The 16,814-nt window shown below is 40.0% G+C and overlaps 1 protein-coding gene across 4 annotated transcripts; it reads left to right on the top strand.

The window, feature by feature from the left end:
• The first annotated feature begins 483 nt into the window (after nucleotides 1-483).
• Nucleotides 484-11,093, top strand: POU1F1 (POU class 1 homeobox 1). 4 transcript variants are annotated; one of them, XM_010022598.1, is made up of 7 exons: nucleotides 484-746; nucleotides 3,668-3,733; nucleotides 4,620-4,733; nucleotides 5,781-6,026; nucleotides 7,590-7,754; nucleotides 8,831-8,891; nucleotides 10,880-11,093. In XM_010022598.1, the coding sequence occupies exons 1-7, from the start codon at nucleotides 605-607 to the stop codon at nucleotides 11,091-11,093; spliced, it is 1,008 nt and encodes a 335-aa protein (XP_010020900.1). In that variant the 5' UTR covers nucleotides 484-604. The 4 variants fall into 4 exon arrangements, with proteins under 4 accessions (XP_010020900.1, XP_010020899.1, XP_010020902.1 ...); XM_010022597.1 differs by having other exon boundaries at nucleotides 485-746; nucleotides 3,584-3,733; XM_010022601.1 differs by lacking the exon at nucleotides 4,620-4,733 and adding an exon at nucleotides 2,860-2,865 and having other exon boundaries at nucleotides 605-746.
• Nucleotides 11,094-16,814: the final 5,721 nt, after the last annotated feature.

Here is a 16,814-nt window from a genome sequence, read left to right as displayed (position 1 = left end):
GTTACACATCTCTGATTTATACAACGTATGTTAAGACAAATGATCACTGTGCAACTGCTGGGAATTAGGTTAATGTAGATTATTTTGCTATAGATCCTTGACTTTTGCAGACTTTCAGTCGAGGTCTCAGCCAGGTTGCCTTCCAGACAATTGCCCGGATGAGATTTTGGGGGCAGGTGTTAACTGTGGAAACCTACTTAGTATGAAACGTACCTGTCTCATTGCTACCGACTTTGGAGACGATACTGTTATATTTTTTTTTCTTGTTGTTGTTCTTCACAAAAGACCTAATTGAAAATATCTGTCAAATCATGTCTCTAGTTTCCCTCTTCTTCTCCCCTCATTAATTGGAAACGTATCGTGTTTGTGTGGGAAGGAAGGAGGGTCTATAGCAGTATAGCAATATTGCTGGGAAAAGAACATTAAAATGGATAAAGGGATTTCCTAGTGGTATAAATACCTGCACACGACCTCTCTGTGCTCTGGAGCCCTCCTGTATATGTATTGAAAGTAAAAAGCCCAGAATAGTTTGAGCTGCCGTTAATCGCGCAAGATCTGTTCGGTTAGAAAACAGGGGCAAGCGGCTCTTTGCCTGTTGGAGGGTATGACTTGCCAAGCGTTTGCTTCATCTGACACCTTTGTACCCTTGAATTCTGACTCTTCTCCCTCTCTGCCTCTGATAATGCATCACAGCGCCGCAGAGTGCCTGCCGGTTTCTAACCATGCCACCAATGTTGTGTCTACAGGTACTTTTAAAAATAATCTCGCTTTCAGTAACTCTCGTTTGTAATGCTTTTGGATGATAAGTGTTCATCGAGTTCTGCAGTACTTCAAGTGTTTGGTATCAGTGCTGTGTGTGATTGGGACGACTCTAAACTAGAAGCCTTTTCACTAAACCGTGTGATGAGGGAATGGGGAACCCCCCGAATGTTTGTGGTTTACCTAAGTTTATAGCTTTCTCTAAGTTTGTCCCAAGATTAGGCTCAAGTATGTTACCAATGCATTAACTTAGAACAGGTCCAAGCACTGTCACTGTTGTTATGACTATATAGTCTTTAAAGACAAGTGTCATGTAAATAAAGTGAAAGTTTGTTTATTGTGTAACCACAATGTAAAATAATATAAGTTACCTCAAATAGGAAATGTATCTAAGCCAGGACAAGTCTTAATATTATTTGGGGGATGCTTTCAAGAAGGAAAACCATTGCTTTGCAAAGCATAATACATAATCAAGACTAAGATTTAAGTGGGATGTTCTGAACTGGTAGCAAAATCCTCACCAGTACTTTTAAATTTGGTGTGTTTATGTACATAATCCAATTAATTGTATTTAAATACTAGAACTATGTAATCACTGAACTATCTGAGAGAGAGACAGAGAGAAAGTTTTCTTGCAGCCTTAAACCCGCAGAAGTGAGATTCCGCAATACAGGAATTGTTGAAGGAAAGCTTTCAGGAACAGAAAATGAAATTATTTTTATAATGATGATTTATTTGAAATTGCATTAAGGTAAGAATTTTATTTGGACTTTTAACAAGAAACTAGACCTCTCCTGAAATGCATTGGTAATAAAACATATCAATAAGGAAAAAAAGCATGTAAGTAAAGAAAACTGAGCATTGGTGATAGATAACAGGATTTTAAACATCAGACAGGGAGCTCAAGATATCCTAATATGGCTGCTGGTTAATAGTAATAGTAGGGAATATGAGAATTTAAGTTTTCTTTGAGGCCAAATTTATGTATCTGCATCATAATGGTATTTTTGAGATTCATCTGCTTCATAATAAAAAGTACATGATGAAGGCCAGGCTGGACAGAGCCTTGGGCGACATAGTTTAGTGTGTGGTGTCCCTGCTCATGGCAGGGGGGTTGGAACTAGATGATCTTAAGGTCCTTTCCAACCCTAACTATTCTATGATTCTATAACCAGCCAAAAGTGTTTGCTCATCTGCTTCAGATTTGGGGTTTGATATTTTGTAGTTACACCCAAGGACAAGTACCACTGTAGTCAGTGGGCATTTTGTTTGCAGGATTGCATCTAGCAGGTGACCCTGTGAGAGTGGAAGCAGTGTCAGAGGGTGCTAACTGTAATGGGTAAAGGTTTACAACTTTCATACATAGATTCAGAAATTGTAATAAACAATGCCGTTCTGTTGAAGGCACCGGAGGAGAATTTGTGCATCACAAAACACAGGTGAATATACTTCTGTTCAAATACTGTACCAGTGAATATACTGTGCTGTTCGAATACTGTGATACAGCTGACGTTCTGCAGTATCCTCAACACTTTGTTGTTCTTTAACTTAAATAGCGTCATCCACGCTAGTTAATTTTAAATCCTTATTAGCTAGTTGAAAATGCTGCTTTTACGCATTTAAATTTTAGTCTATGGATTATGAAATAATGGAAAAATAACAGTAAACGTTTAGATCTTCTCTAAACAGGAAAGTTGAATTGCTCTAAATGCTTTAGTATTGTTAATGCAATCTTTACTTTCAGTGCATTTATACTAATATAAGCATGCTTGTTTTAGTAGAATTTATATCCGTATATCTAAACAGGACTTTTTACTGTTATGATTACTGTTGTAAACCAGATTCTAATCCCTAATTAATGGTATTGTTTGGAACAGCTGGAATGCGTGCTCTATAATGCAGGTTTACACATTTGAATGTTCATGAACACAATTTTTTTAATATTATATATATAATATTGTGTTTTTAACATTATATTTGATAGCAGTCGTTAGAGGGGACAGTATATGCGTTTCTGTGCCCACTTATGCGTGTTTCTCATGCATAAGTAGGCACATCTCTTATATTGTGCATTCAGCAAAACATTGTCTGATTGTTAAGGCACTGGTGATTACTAAACACAGATCTGAAACTGTGGAAACACTAGAGAAAAATTAACTGTGTGGGGTTTGGTGCCGATGATGGGAAATGTTGATTTAGGCTTAAACTTTTAGAAGAACCCAGAATCTATCATCCTGTTCCCCTAACATCCTGCCAAAGTTCTCCAAAATGGTTTTGGTGACTTGGTACTTAAGAAAATGTGACTTCTGGATGCCTCAAAGCAAATATCCCAAACTGCTGCTTTTGGAAGCCCAGGTCTCGGGCATGCATAAGGTGTTGCCTTCCTTGATGCCTGTGTTCACTGTGGGGTTTGCACAACAGTGAAGCCAGTCAATTTTATGGGAACACAGAGCAAGTTCTTATGTAAGACTAAATGAAATGGCATGTGGAAGCTGGGTGTGAGGAACTGGTCTCCTCCTTGAACTTCCCTTGCTCAGCAGTACATGTAAACTGGGTTATGCCCATAGGTTATTCTAAAAGTAATGCATTGGGATGACAGCATGACAATTCCTGTGGTCTTGGCTCAGAGGGTATCTCACTAATTGTACTGGCAGTCTCATCTAGTGTGACCTGGCCAAGTGTCTGGACTTCCAGCAGCGTTAACCTCATGGTTATGGCCCAGAGCTAAATGCTGACTGAATGCACACAAAAACTGCATGTAAGGGTACTGTCTGCCTCTGAACTCAAATGCTGTGTCTTGAATCCTCACACATTTTCTCACCAGTCCCATCTGTTTTGTCTTTGATCCAAATTCCTATATGTTCCCGTATCCGCTTTGCCATGACAACTTTGGGAAACCCTTTGACAGGCCTTCATTACTCTGTGCCTTCCTGTCATTATGGAAATCAACCATCTACCTATGGGGTGATGGCAGGTAAGAGCATACCCTCAACTGGGTGTTGATTTTTGTCAGTTTTCCTTTAGAGGGACTGATTCAAGAGAGTTGCCTAAAGAAGACAGGACTGGGACTAAGGCACTAGAAAAGGGATTAGGAAATTAGGGGTCAGTGCTCAGAGTTTTTCCAATCCCCTGTATCTCTTGGGAAATCACTGTATCTTATTTCTCTCTGTAAGACTGGGACAGTGCTGCTCTTTTCACTCATCTATGCCCACTTACCCTGGTGATCATCACTTTTTGAGGGACCAGGTGTGATGTCCCCCATATACCTGTGTATTGTAAGTACCTGGAGTGATGGAGCCCTGACTGGAGCTATAAAGTAAAATGGTGACATAATAGAAGGATAGCTGAATTCAGCAGGCAGAATCTCACACAGATGATTATGGATTTTTACACTCATGAATGTATGCTAGTACCCTGCTTCATTTTCCATATCCCAGGCTAAGTAAGGAAGAAGAACTGTTATTCTATCCAAATTCAAGTAGCAGTCAATGATACATAATACCGTGAACCAATTTAACACAACTCCAGGGAAATAATAATGACTCAGAGATAATCCAAATCAAACTTAGTGTTTTGTTTCACTTAAAAATGAAGAAAAGTTAAAGTGAGTCAGCTTAGATGAATACATCAGTATAGGGACAGAGTACAGACTTTCTTCATGATGTGTAAATGCGAAAATGCTCCTATTTCATTGTGCATTTATGTGTCTACTGCAAACATTCCTGGTATTGCTCAGATCCCCAGGAAAAGTTAATAGGTATTAAACAAACACTATTGCTCAGAAGTTCATTTTGTTTCATTCCAAATTAAACACACGTTCATGTTTCTCCTTTCTTTTTTTTACCCTTACTTTTTTTTAGGCATCAAGCCTGCAACTCCAGAGATGCTGTCAGCAAGTCTCTCCCAGAGTCGTATCTTACAGACGTGCAGCATGCCGCATCCTAATGTGGTAAACAGTGTCAGCACCTTGCAAAGCAAGTCTCCTCCTCTCTTTTTAGTCATTTCCTCTATTCTCTGAGAATTGCATATTTTTTTCTGGTTATCTTATGTGAAGTGTATAAAATATTCCCGTGGGGTTTGAAACTCCAACGCTGGTGAGAGCAATCGGGGCTGTGAAGACACGAAAAGTGAATGGAGGAAGGGATGGGAGGTTAATGGAGTTCTGCTACAAAGTTTTGTGTGATTTAGAAAATTGGGAAGGATATCCTGAGCACCTGGAGTTCACTGCCTGCTCCAGGTACACTGGAGAGCGTTTATATTTCTCCAATGACTTTTTCTTACCCCTTCAGGTCAGAGACTCTTTAGTTCTATGTACAATATCTTGCAGAAACTCCAGCCTTCACTCTTAACTGAATCTCCTTGCTGAGTCTGATAGTTGTGAACAAAAGATAGCGTGAGATAATATTTATTTGCCCTTGAGCAACTCCTTCTGAATGTGTTCTGGGATGAGGAGGAAGGGATGTTTGTGGGGTTTTGAGGGTATTTTCTTTTCCTTTTTTTTTTTTTTGTTTGGTTGGGTTTTTTGGCCTTTTTTTTTTTTTCTTTTCTTTTCTTTGATCTCTTACCTGTTTACTTTCCTCAAACAACTTTAATGCTGAAGTTAAACCAAGCTAATATCTGAGCATCAAATGCTCTTTACGTGGAAATATTCATTGTACCAGAAAATAGAGACTGGCACATTTTAGGTGGCTCAAAATGACATAGATCCACAATCTTGTGCCACCGAATTCCAGCTGAGACCTTGGATTGTCATTTGTTTAAGTTGGGACCATTTGCCATCTTATTTAAGTGCATCACAGTTGTCTAAGAAATAGGATGGCTGTGGCCTGTGAAAGTGGCTGTTGGTCGGGTTTCATGTATTGGGACAAGATAAAGACCGTCCCTCCTGGAGATCCTCACTTTTGGATACTTTTGCAGATGATACGTAACAATTATCACAGGCAGGGATTATGGGATGATGTAGACATGCTTTTATTGTGTAGCAGTAGAGAGTAACTGTACAGCGTTTTCCCTTTGCTCAGGTAGCCTGACTCCTTGCCTTTATAAGTTCCCGGAGCACGCCCTGAGTGCCAGCTCCTGTGCCCTGGGCCACGGCTTCACACCCATGCACCAGTCCCTCCTCACAGAGGATCCCACTGCTGCAGACTTCAAGCAGGAGTTCCGCAGAAAGAGCAAGTCAGTCGAAGAGCCCGTTGACATGGACTCCCCCGAAATCAGGGAACTGGAGAAATTTGCTAACGAATTTAAGCTGCGGAGAATTAAGCTGGGTATGTGCTTTATGTCCGGGAACAATAGGCTGAAAGATTCCAGTGAAAGCCCAATTGTTTCCAAATGCTTTATAGTCTAGCCTCTGCCGTTGTCTCATCATAACTAATCCTTCCTTGCACTGACAAACTTTCTCCACTCCTAGGAGGCTTGCACAGAATTAATGTACTTCAGCTTCTCACAACTGAGTATGTAGAAAGTTACTTTAAATTCTCCTGTCCTTAAATTATTCTCTTAAGTGCAGAGAAAATTATTATTAATTTACATTCAGTAGCAGGTGTGTAATATAGCACAACCCCAAATTTTCTGCAACTTAGGGCAGCACATGTTCTAGCCTCTCATACTCGTTTTCTTCCCACTTCATCTGACGGTGCAGTGTCAGTTCAGTGTTCAAGAGGGGTTACATCCATGGCAAATCTTTCATACCAGTAGGAAGCTTCTCTTCCTGGTTTGTTTTCCTGTTCCAGGACACAGGTACAGTAGCTACTGTCTGATAACTACTGGGGCTGGTGCAAGATGGATTGCATTAGATGGTCTCCAGTGGGGTGCTTGTCTTTCACAGGAAAATATTAGCTGAGGACAAAGGTAGACTGAGTGAACCCCGTCTTTCTCACCTGTAGGGAGCAGAGGTACATTGCAAAGTAAAAGCCTGTCTCACCTTTATTTGAATTACACTGACAAAAAAAAAAAATCAAAACCCACAATAAGAAAAACCCAAAAAACCCAAAACCAACCAAACAAAAAAAAAACCCCACAAAACAAAACCCCCAGAATTTAATGCCAGCCACAGGAATGGAAAAGTTTGCTAGGCCCTATGCTGTTAATCACTGTAATTATTACTGCATCTTCATATGAAATTTGTGAGGGAACAAAGCTTCCTCTGATGCAAACAAATGACAGAGTTTGGGCTTGGTGTTCTGATGGGAAAAGTGCAGTTTGCACAGGAAAACTAATCTGCAGTTGAGCTTTACAAGGGAAAACAGAGTTAGTATGGGCTGTGGGTCTGAGACCGAGACACAGAGTTAGTGTAATAAAAACGGAGGTAAAAAGCTGTCCCGTGAGACATTCAGCATCTAAAAAGTTCCTGCCTTTTCTGGCACAGAGGCAGAAAGGGAGGACGATGAGCCAGACCCTTGAACATGGCAGATACGTGTCCAGAGCACTGAGCAAGGAGCTGCTGTTACAAAGTTAGTGTCTGCATGGAAACTGCAGCATTTCTCTGATTGCTTCAACTTAGTTGTGGCAGCAAATAAACAGGAGACCAGAGGTGCCACCAGGGATTAGTTTATTGCCATTGCACCATCTATAGAAAGATATGGGGTGCCTGGATCCTCCTCAAATTGCTAATCTCAGGGTGTAAAACTCCACTGAAACCAACAGGAGACTGAACGCATCTCTGAGGTGAGCTCAGAGTCATGCACAGAGACCTCTGGAGAAAGCCCAGCCTGGACATTGCAGGCACACACTGTTCGTGAGAGTCAGCAGTGAAGGGTTAAGCAGCGCAGGGAAATTAACCCTTCCTAGAAAGCTCGAAAAAAGTATTTGTTTCTCTTCCTTTTTGACAGGTTATACCCAAACCAATGTTGGAGAAGCGCTGGCTGCTGTGCATGGCTCCGAGTTCAGCCAAACCACTATCTGCAGGTTTGAAAACTTGCAGCTGAGTTTCAAGAACGCATGCAAACTGAAATCAATACTGTCCAAGTGGCTGGAGGAAGCAGAACAAGTAGGAGGTAGAGATTTGAAATCCTTTATATGCTGGTTTGCATTTAAACCAGAATCCCATACATATGTTGAAGCACTAGTAGGTGTCTTCCATAAACCAGAGGGGTTTTTAGCACATGCTAAAATATGCTCATATTAAATTTTGGTTAGTACTTTGGGGTGAGCAAGGAGAGGCAAACTGAAATGCATGGAGGGTGCAGAATAGCAGAAGCACCACTTGGCCTACTGGAAGTGATTTATTTCCATCCCATCCCAGCAAATTAGCTCCCATCCTGTAACCTATGTCAGAGCTGTTATTAGGATCTGTAGGACAGACCATTTAGCATTTAGTCCTTCACTGGCAAAGGACTCTTCCTTCTACCCTCTAGTATATGAGATGTGGCCACTGGGGAAAGGATTTGAGTTCAGCTGACACAGTGGTCTTTAAACCCTGAAGAAGAATAGTGTGACATAGAGGGGTTTGATGCAAACTTTTTGCTGCTAGAGGATTCCCTCCCTTTTGCCTAGTTAATTTCCAGTTGCACGACAAGTCGTGAGTTCACTGGGCAAGGTGTACATTAGGACAGGTTGGTTGATTTGAAGGAAATGGGTTGACTTAAAGAACAGCCTTTTCAGCTGGGTGAATTGTGGTGCTCAGAAGCAGTATGCCTGCAGGTGACAGCAAAAGTCAGGACTACACTGTGCAGCACTTGCCTAGCGTGGGAAGAAGAGAAGATGGTCTTAATGTGAATTTTTGGATTTGCTGTTGTATTAAATGGTAGGAAACATTGTTTAAGCAGCTGCTTCTGTCACACACTTCTACTACAAATGTAGAAAACTTCCTTCCCCTGTAACAGCACTGGGAACCAGAGGTTCTCCTAATGCATGCAGGGCATAGTGCAAGAATCACTTGTGAGGGGGCTGTGGTGGGCAGCAGCTGCTGACTGCCTGGGCAGTGTCACAGGCTTGAGCTGCAGGCAGCAGCTTCTGCTTAGTGAGAGGCGACTTGTCCCTCAGAAAGCGGGGTGAAAGAGGCAGCTGAATAATTGGGGTTGGGGATCCAGTCCCTGTGGGAGGTAACTGTTTTGGTTTGGTTTTAATACAGCTTTATACAATGAAAAAGTCGGAGTGAATGAGCGGAAGAGGAAGCGCAGAACCACCATAAGGTAATAAATATTTAGGTTGTTAGATGTTAGGAACCACATTGGCTAAGATGCTGCTTTTTCTTGGGTTCAAAATCAAAGTGTTATTAATGAGTCTCTATAGCGAATGTTTGAAAATGTTTTGCTATTTTTAAACATTCCAATGAAAATATAAGAGCATAACCCTCCAACCCCCCAACTTGCTCCACATATACAACTTTCCCCAATTAACGACTTTGTTTCAACATATGATAACACACTTTAATAAGGAGAAACACTTTATTCCAATTCTGCCCATATTTTATTATGTTTATATATTGAATAAGGTATCAGAGCACCCTTGCTTTCATTTTGGGAGGTTCTACTTTATACCAAAATAAATTGTGTTACTTTAGCAGAGAATTGGGGTCTGGGAAGTTTGAGGGCCAGCTTTTACATGTTGTATTTCATCCCTGTTCTCTGTCCCTGGATTCTTTGGAGTTCCCAAAGAAACACTTTAATGAGCAAAAGGGGAAAACAGTCCTTCTCCTGTTTCTCACACCTCTGGTGGCCAACATCTACCATCTATCCAGCCGAAGTCCATAAGAAAATCAAGCAGGCTGGTAAATTTTATTACAAAACCGATTACCAAATAGGCACAATGAGAACATGGGGGATTTCCTTCTCCTTTAGATATCCCAGACTTTTATAATCCTTGGTGAAGAATTCACTCAGGGGGCCTCCAAGGAGCTGTAGTATTCTTCTGCAGGAAGGGAATTTGTCTGTCTCTGGGGGCAACTCTGGTGCTGTTGGCTCTTCCCGTTACAGTGAAGCGCCTGTTCTTTGAACAGGGATCATTCCCAATAGAGTGACCTCCCAAAGATGTAGGCTGTTCTATTGTGCCACAGCCACAACATGTACTTTCTCCTCTCACATTCAACTTAAGACTTGTTTTGTTGAGTCATAGTATCATCAAACAGTTTGGGTTGGAAGGGACCTTTAAAGGTCACCTAGTCCAACATGAAACTAATCAGGGAGGTGGACTTCATCTGAACTGCAGCCTTATTCTTAGCACTTCTTAATGGATGTTTGAAGGCAAACTAGAGTTAAAACAAAAGTCGCACAAACTGAATTAGGTTATTTATACCCTGAGCAAAAACTACTTAATTTGAATTTGTGGAAGCTATATTATTTCACACTTCGATCAAAGCCCAAGAAACTCTTAGTCAAAAATAATAATGTTTCTATGCTTCTGTGTGTGCAGATCACATTGCTATTGATCAGGTAGCTTTGGTAACATTAGTAAATATTGCAAAATACTTACCTGTAAATGGAAGACCAATAACATGTTGCAGATGAAGTAATAAAGTAAGTAGAACCCCAGCAGGTATTTTGTATATAACAGACTTACACTTCATTTCCATAATAATGCATGAAGTGCCCTCTTGTGCCCAAAGAAATTACAGCTGCTGCTGAAGCCAGTCCTGGGTGCATCCTTGTTGCATAGACACATGTCGCAGATACTTTCTGAGAACGTGTAGCACAAACGAGAAGCAAATTCTACCTGACAATAAGAAAAGATAGTAATCTTAACTTATTTTTGTTATGGAACCGCTCAACTTTGGTCACTGATGGAACAGGTTAAGACTCTGCCAGAAAATAATGACTGGGGCAGAATGGGTGGTCGGGCTCGTTCCAATTCTTGTTGATCCCATTCATGCCTAGTTAGTGTTTCTCCTAAAGAACATCAAGGAGCATAAATATTTCATGATTACCACTGAAACTGCACCAGAAGTGATGACAGTTTTGCCTTTAAATTAATCTCTGATGAAATTCTGCGTGATGTCTTGCTGTTCGTGTCAGCAAAGAGCTAGTGTACTTTAAGCTCTGTGGGTTTCCTTTACATTGGAAAAGAGGAAACAAAACAAGTCACTATCTTCAGTGCTATTACTTGGCCCTTCTCCTGAACCAGAGGTGAAAGCTTGAATGTGTCAGAGAAGTTTTTAAAGGTGAAATTTTATCCCTTTATCCAGTATCGCTGCCAAAGAAGCCCTAGAGAGGCACTTTGGAGAACAAAGTAAGCCTTCTTCTCAGGAAATTATGAGGATGGCTGAGGGGCTCAATCTTGAGAAAGAAGTTGTGAGAGTTTGGTTTTGCAACAGAAGACAAAGGGAAAAAAGAGTGAAGACAAGTTTACATCAGAACGCTTTTAGTTCTATTATCAAGGAGCACCACGAATGCCGGTAAAGCTTTTCTGTGTATAGATGTGGATTTCTGTTTTGCTTTTTGTAAATACTGTAAAGACTGTGTTGTTTAAAACAAAAAGAAAAATCAGTGAAGCACTTGTTTCTCTTACAAGCTCGTGAGTTTCAGATGCAGTGTGTTGTGAAAGGCCCGATTTTAATGTAAAAGGTTGGAAAGAAATGCTACTGTATATATTTAAAGAGTTGGTAGTCTCTGCTTAACCTATTATGCATTATTCACCTAGAAATGCTTTCCAAGTTAAACTAGTTGCAGTTTCCCTGTGCTGTGCCTTTTTTGCTTCTGTGGTACATTTAATGGTTTATGGAGAACCCTACATAGGTACCCGTAAGCATCAGGAAACAAAGCCTTCACCTTGTATGTGAAGAAGCTGGGTATCAGCAGCCATAGAAGATATATAGAAGATCTGTTGCCTCTGCATGTCCATGCATGTGCTGCACCCCCCACCTGCACCCCCGTGCTAAGTAGCTAACTGTGCTAACCTTTGTGAGGCTGTAAGCCATTAAGTACACAGCAGGGTTGCATCTCTCACAGTGTACACTGAACATCAGTGAAAAATGAGAACTTCAAGGAAGAGAAGGTGAATAAGGGACCTTAAACAAGCAGTGGTGACACCGCTGCATATCTAGTTATGGCCAAGGATGGGATATACCCATGGGATCTTGTGGGACTCCCACTAGATCTAAGAGCCAGATAGAGGAACACGAGCTGAAGAGCTGCCTTTCCAAAGAATGGCTCAAACTCAGCTGCCTGCTCACAACAGCTGTACACCTCCACGTGAATCATTTCAGGTAAATCAGTTGTGCAAGTTCAGGACAAAGCCATTAGAAATGGGCCATGAATGCTGTCATTATTTAGGACAGATAAAGCTTACTAGCATGGAAGTGTCAACACTATTCCCATTGGATGCTCTGCCTCAGAGTACCATTTGACTGCCTTAAATAGGTGCCAAGTAGAAGTGATTTTTTTGTTTGTTATCAGAGGTAATTAACTTCTTATATACCTTAAAGTTTGATTTGGAAAGGCTTAGATATAAACATTGGGATATGATTTACCTTACCTTAAGACTTCGTGACCTGAGGGGAAAAAAAATAGACACTTATCAAGTGGTATTATTACTTTGGGTTTACTCTGCATTGTATTTTTATCTGATTAAATCCGTGTTTGGACATACTCACACCAGAGATAGTGTGCTAAACCAAAAAGAGAAGACTCTTGCCCTCTGAAATAAATATCCACTCAAAGCATATACTGCACTGCACATTCCCATTCTCTCACACCCCGCTAATTGAAAATAATCCCTTATTTGTCATCCCCTAGCCTAGAGAGATAATTGGGAGAAACAAATCCAGTGCCAGAGCTCAACCTACCAGAAAGACAGGCACTGAGAAAACAGAATTAATGACTGCAGTACTCACCAGGGATAGATTATCCAGCCATCTCATCAGCCCTGCTCATTGTTATTAGAATCACCCATTACCATCTACGTATTTTTGACTGTTTTCCCAGGGCTGAAATTAAGTGAGTACACACAAGTAGTACTGGCCAGATACATTTTATTTTTCCATAAAATAGACTGGATGATTTAGAAAATGTCCAGATAATAGGCCCACAGAAAGCAAAAGGAGTTTAATGTTCAAGACCACTTAGAAGTAGCGCATACAAGTTAAGTGCTCTCTCTCTAGTGTACTTTAAATTATCTATGATACCTGTTACAGTGACCATAGCCCTCTTCAGCTATGGAAATCAGGCTCCTGGATTTAAGATAATACATTTTTATGGATGAATGCATTACTATAACCCCTTAATTTGGGAGAAAATTTCAATTTAAGAACTCAGAGGGGAAGTGTTGTGGTATGTAATCTCTTCAGGCTGTTCCCATCACTAGCATAGCTTACCTACTATAGCAGAGAAAGACCAAGCCGTAAGCCTTTATTCACCCCATGTATTGACAGATCGTGAACTTTCCAAAAGGATGAAAGATAAATACAGTTGAGAAGACTCGCACTCGGTGAAGGTGGTGGCATCCATTTGTGTACCTTTCATGTTATGTGATCTAGTGTTATGTATGTTGAAACTATCTGATATATATAAAACTTATTTATATTCTAAATTATTTTCTTAATTACAAAAGGCTCTTAGAAATGCTGTAAGCCTGTACTTTCTCCCCTTCTTCCCCCCCTTCCAATAAAGTATTCTTATACATTTGGTATTCCAGGTAATGGTTTGTAGTTCTGTTTTAGTAACATCTTTTCAGTTGTGTATTGTGCTGATGCACTTAGTCATTTTAGCATGTTGTAATAGTTAATACAAGAGCAGACTTACCATAAGCTGTGGAGGCTAATTGCAGAAGCATAGCAAAATAAAATGAAAGGTGACAAATAATGCCACTTTCTTGCAAAAGAATGACAAAAGGCAAAGCGGAGGAAGCAGCCACCATTTAAGCACATCTAGCTGTTACCCAGAAATACAAACAAATTAGAGCAGAGTTGTTTAAAGAAAAAAGCTGGATGCAATCAATTTAATGTGCTGCAGCTGCAACCATTAGACTTAAAGAAAGTGGCTTTAATTGTCATAAATCACACTTGACTGGGGAAAAACCTCTGGATAAGGCTTCTGAGGGGTAGCTTTATAAAGGTACGAGTAGTGGGTGGTTTGTTTTTCCCCTCTTAATTTTCCCCTGATAACTTTAGGCAGGGTGTTAAAACTAGAACAGAGGATAAAACAAGATGATGTGGCAGTGCATAAATCTGTGGGTCAACTGTCTCCGGAGTACTGTGTAGCACTCTGTCCCTCTCATCTGAAGGACACAACAGACCTAGAAAAGGCCTCCATACAGCCAAAGCCAGTGATCAGAGGTAAGAGGAATAACTGTTCAAGCTACTGTCTCTCTTTTAGATTTAATGTGTGTGCACTGTATGCTATAGAGGTCTACTGAGTTATAAACTGTACTGAAATGCTGGATGAAGGCAGGCTGTTCACCATCTTGCATGATGTTAAGAACTAGGAGTAAACATGTGAAGCTGGAAAGAAGCTTAGGGAAGAAGAAAAATCAGTGATGGTTTTTAGTGTGGTGGGGTAAAATCCGTGGAACTTCTCAGCTAAAAAATGTGGGTGCCAGAAGTTTATTTATATGGACAAGCTCACATGAGAAAGCCAACCCAAGCTCTTGTACATAGAGGAACTCGCATATGGCTCTGGAAGTGCTCTGAATTCAAAACAGTTAAGAGGTTGAAAGAATATTAGGGGAGGAAGAGGCATCTATGTTTATCTTGTTCTCAGATTTTCCTGGGCATTGCTTATGGGCACTTGTGGAGAAGAATTCTAGGCAAGATGGACCTCAGTCTGCCCCACTAGAGCCATTCTTAGGTGTGTGCACAATTGCATTGCTGTTCTTGGATGGAGGACTTTCAAACTCAGTAACTATTAAGGTGTCACCAAAGATAAAGGAGTTTAAGGATTGAGTGGGTTGGGTATTTTTAGTTTGCTAAGAGTGATTTGAAAGGAATTTGTTTCTATGTAGGGGATGCAATTTTGTTAAGAGCTACAAGATAGTAACTATATTTGAAATAAATATAAGCAAGCCTGCAAACCTACACCATTTCTCACTCTGCTAATTAAAGTTCTTCATACAACTTAGAGCTGCAGGACTTAAAAGGTAACTGTTAACAGAAACACTGGCTAGTGACAGTAGCCTTAGTTCAGCAGTCTTACTGACACCAAAAAGCGATACCTTTATTCCCGTTCATCAACTACCCTGTAGCTAGAGGAAAGACCTTAGAACCTCTCTTTTGACAGCCATTAAAAGGTTAAAGTGCACACAACTTCATTCAGAAAGGCCATAAGCCTTAGTATTCAATCAAAATACAATCAATCAGTAAAATTTTATACCTAATTTCACATTATGGTTTCTCCTTCAGTGCTTAAGAGCAGTATTTGGGCATCCAGTTACAGACAGAAGGAAATGCAAAGTTGATCAAGTCCATACCAAATGTTAAGTTAAAGGGCCACAAGCAAGTACAGCAAATGTTATGCTGCTTTATAGCTCAGATCAAAGTAAAGTTTATCATAGCTAAAAGGAGTCGGAAGAAAGACCACTAAGAGACAGAGGTGTAAGGCTAACCCTCCTGAGGACAAAGTCATTGTGGAAAAAAAAAAAAGCCTTTTATTAGATTTTTACAAAACTTGTAAAAAAAAAAAAAACAAAACAAACCACCTTATAGTGGATTTATGCAATATATAAACTTACACATTCCTACCCACTGCCTCACAGATCTGTATTTTGTCCTTTACTTCCTTCAAATAGAAAGAACAAGCACCTGCACTTCTATGCCAAAACCTGGATGGTGCAACAACAGTAGATCGTAGAGGTTCTAGTTTCCTGCTACACTTTCTATAGCCGTGCAAAGTCTCTTTCTGTAGTTTGTCCTCTCCATAGTTATCCCAGTTTCACTCTTGGGAGGAGGTATTTTGCTTTTCTCTTTTTAAAGCCAAGATGATTTTGTTGTTTCTGTTCAGTGAAAGCCCCACTACATCAGCACAAAAGAGGGGCAAATCTCCAGCAGAGTAAAGGATGAGGAACTTCTCACCATCTAGGAAGTCATCACTGGGAACTGCATTCTCAGACTTTGTCATCTATTTAAAATATCAGCAGTTTTTACTTAATGCATTCTACTTATAGCTAGAATCATGCTTATGCAGTTCAGAGACCATAGAAAAACCTTCACAGAACCAGAACACTTATTACAGTGTTTAGAGGAGTAATTATTATGGATCATCCAAAATTGTTCTCAAAACTAAGATTTAATTTAGCTCATCAATGTGATCAATTGCAGCTTAGTAAACAAAACAATTATGCACAGTTATCTTCCATTAAGAAATACTGTAAAATATGTACAAATGTTGTTTCAGGCAAATGTCCTTTTCTCAAGTGCACACGCTGCATTTCTGAAGTGTATTTCTGAACTTCAGCACTGAGTCCAAGTGCGCACAGAGGTCTCACTGTAGTCTTTGTGAAACCATCTTAATTACCAATTTACTCATCTTTCAAAGACTTATTCTGGAAAAAACCACAAAGGTACAAGATTTATATACATAAAGGCACAGCAATTCTGTTGCAACCAGCTATGTTACAGTACAATATAGTTCCATCAGTGCCTTTCATGCAACAAAGTTCACTACCAAATTTTAATCTTTTAACTGCAGAAGGACTGTATCGTTCCCTTTTGGCAAAAAGAATAACCAGCTATTATTTAATCAACTCAAAGTTAATACAGGAACTTGAAAGAAATACATAAAATGTTTTTTCTTTCTGCCTAAATTTGCTAGACTTTCAAGGCTATGTCTCCTCAAAAGAGTAAAGGTGAAGTTTCATTTGTGCTAAGATGACAGACAGAGTTTTTCTATAGTGGTAGTTTTATAAAAATGATGTATCTCATAGAGGTGCCATCCCAGGAGGCATCACCAGCAGCCACAGACAATTTAAAGATAGACCAGGAACTGAGATAGAAGAAAACTTTGAATTCAGAGGACACATTCAGATCAGGTATAAATAAATTTATCATTAGAATTACATCTTTGGTTGGTCCAGTGCTCAGATTCCATGCAATAGACACACCAAGTGTACTTCTAGTAAACTGATTCAAAATATTCTTCCCTTCTCCTTCCCTCAGTACCAACTTCAAGTTGTCATTCCTGAAGCTTCAA

This window comes from Nestor notabilis, unplaced genomic scaffold (genome assembly GCF_000696875.1).
Source record: "Nestor notabilis isolate BGI_N333 unplaced genomic scaffold, ASM69687v1 scaffold3149, whole genome shotgun sequence".
NCBI classification, from domain to species: Eukaryota; Metazoa; Chordata; class Aves; order Psittaciformes; family Psittacidae; genus Nestor; species Nestor notabilis.
This window is presented reverse-complemented; position numbering and strand designations above follow the sequence as displayed.

Excerpts from the sequence above, each read along its gene's own strand:
- POU1F1 (XM_010022597.1), top strand. The coding sequence starts at position 605 with ATGACTTGCCAAGCGTTTGCTTCATCTGACACCTTTGTACCCTTGAAT. Across the intron at positions 3,734-4,619 it reads TACCTATGGGGTGATGGCAG|GCATCAAGCCTGCAACTCCA; the intron begins GTAAGAGCATAC and ends ACTTTTTTTTAG. Across the intron at positions 7,755-8,830 it reads GGAAGCAGAACAAGTAGGAG|CTTTATACAATGAAAAAGTC; the intron begins GTAGAGATTTGA and ends GTTTTAATACAG.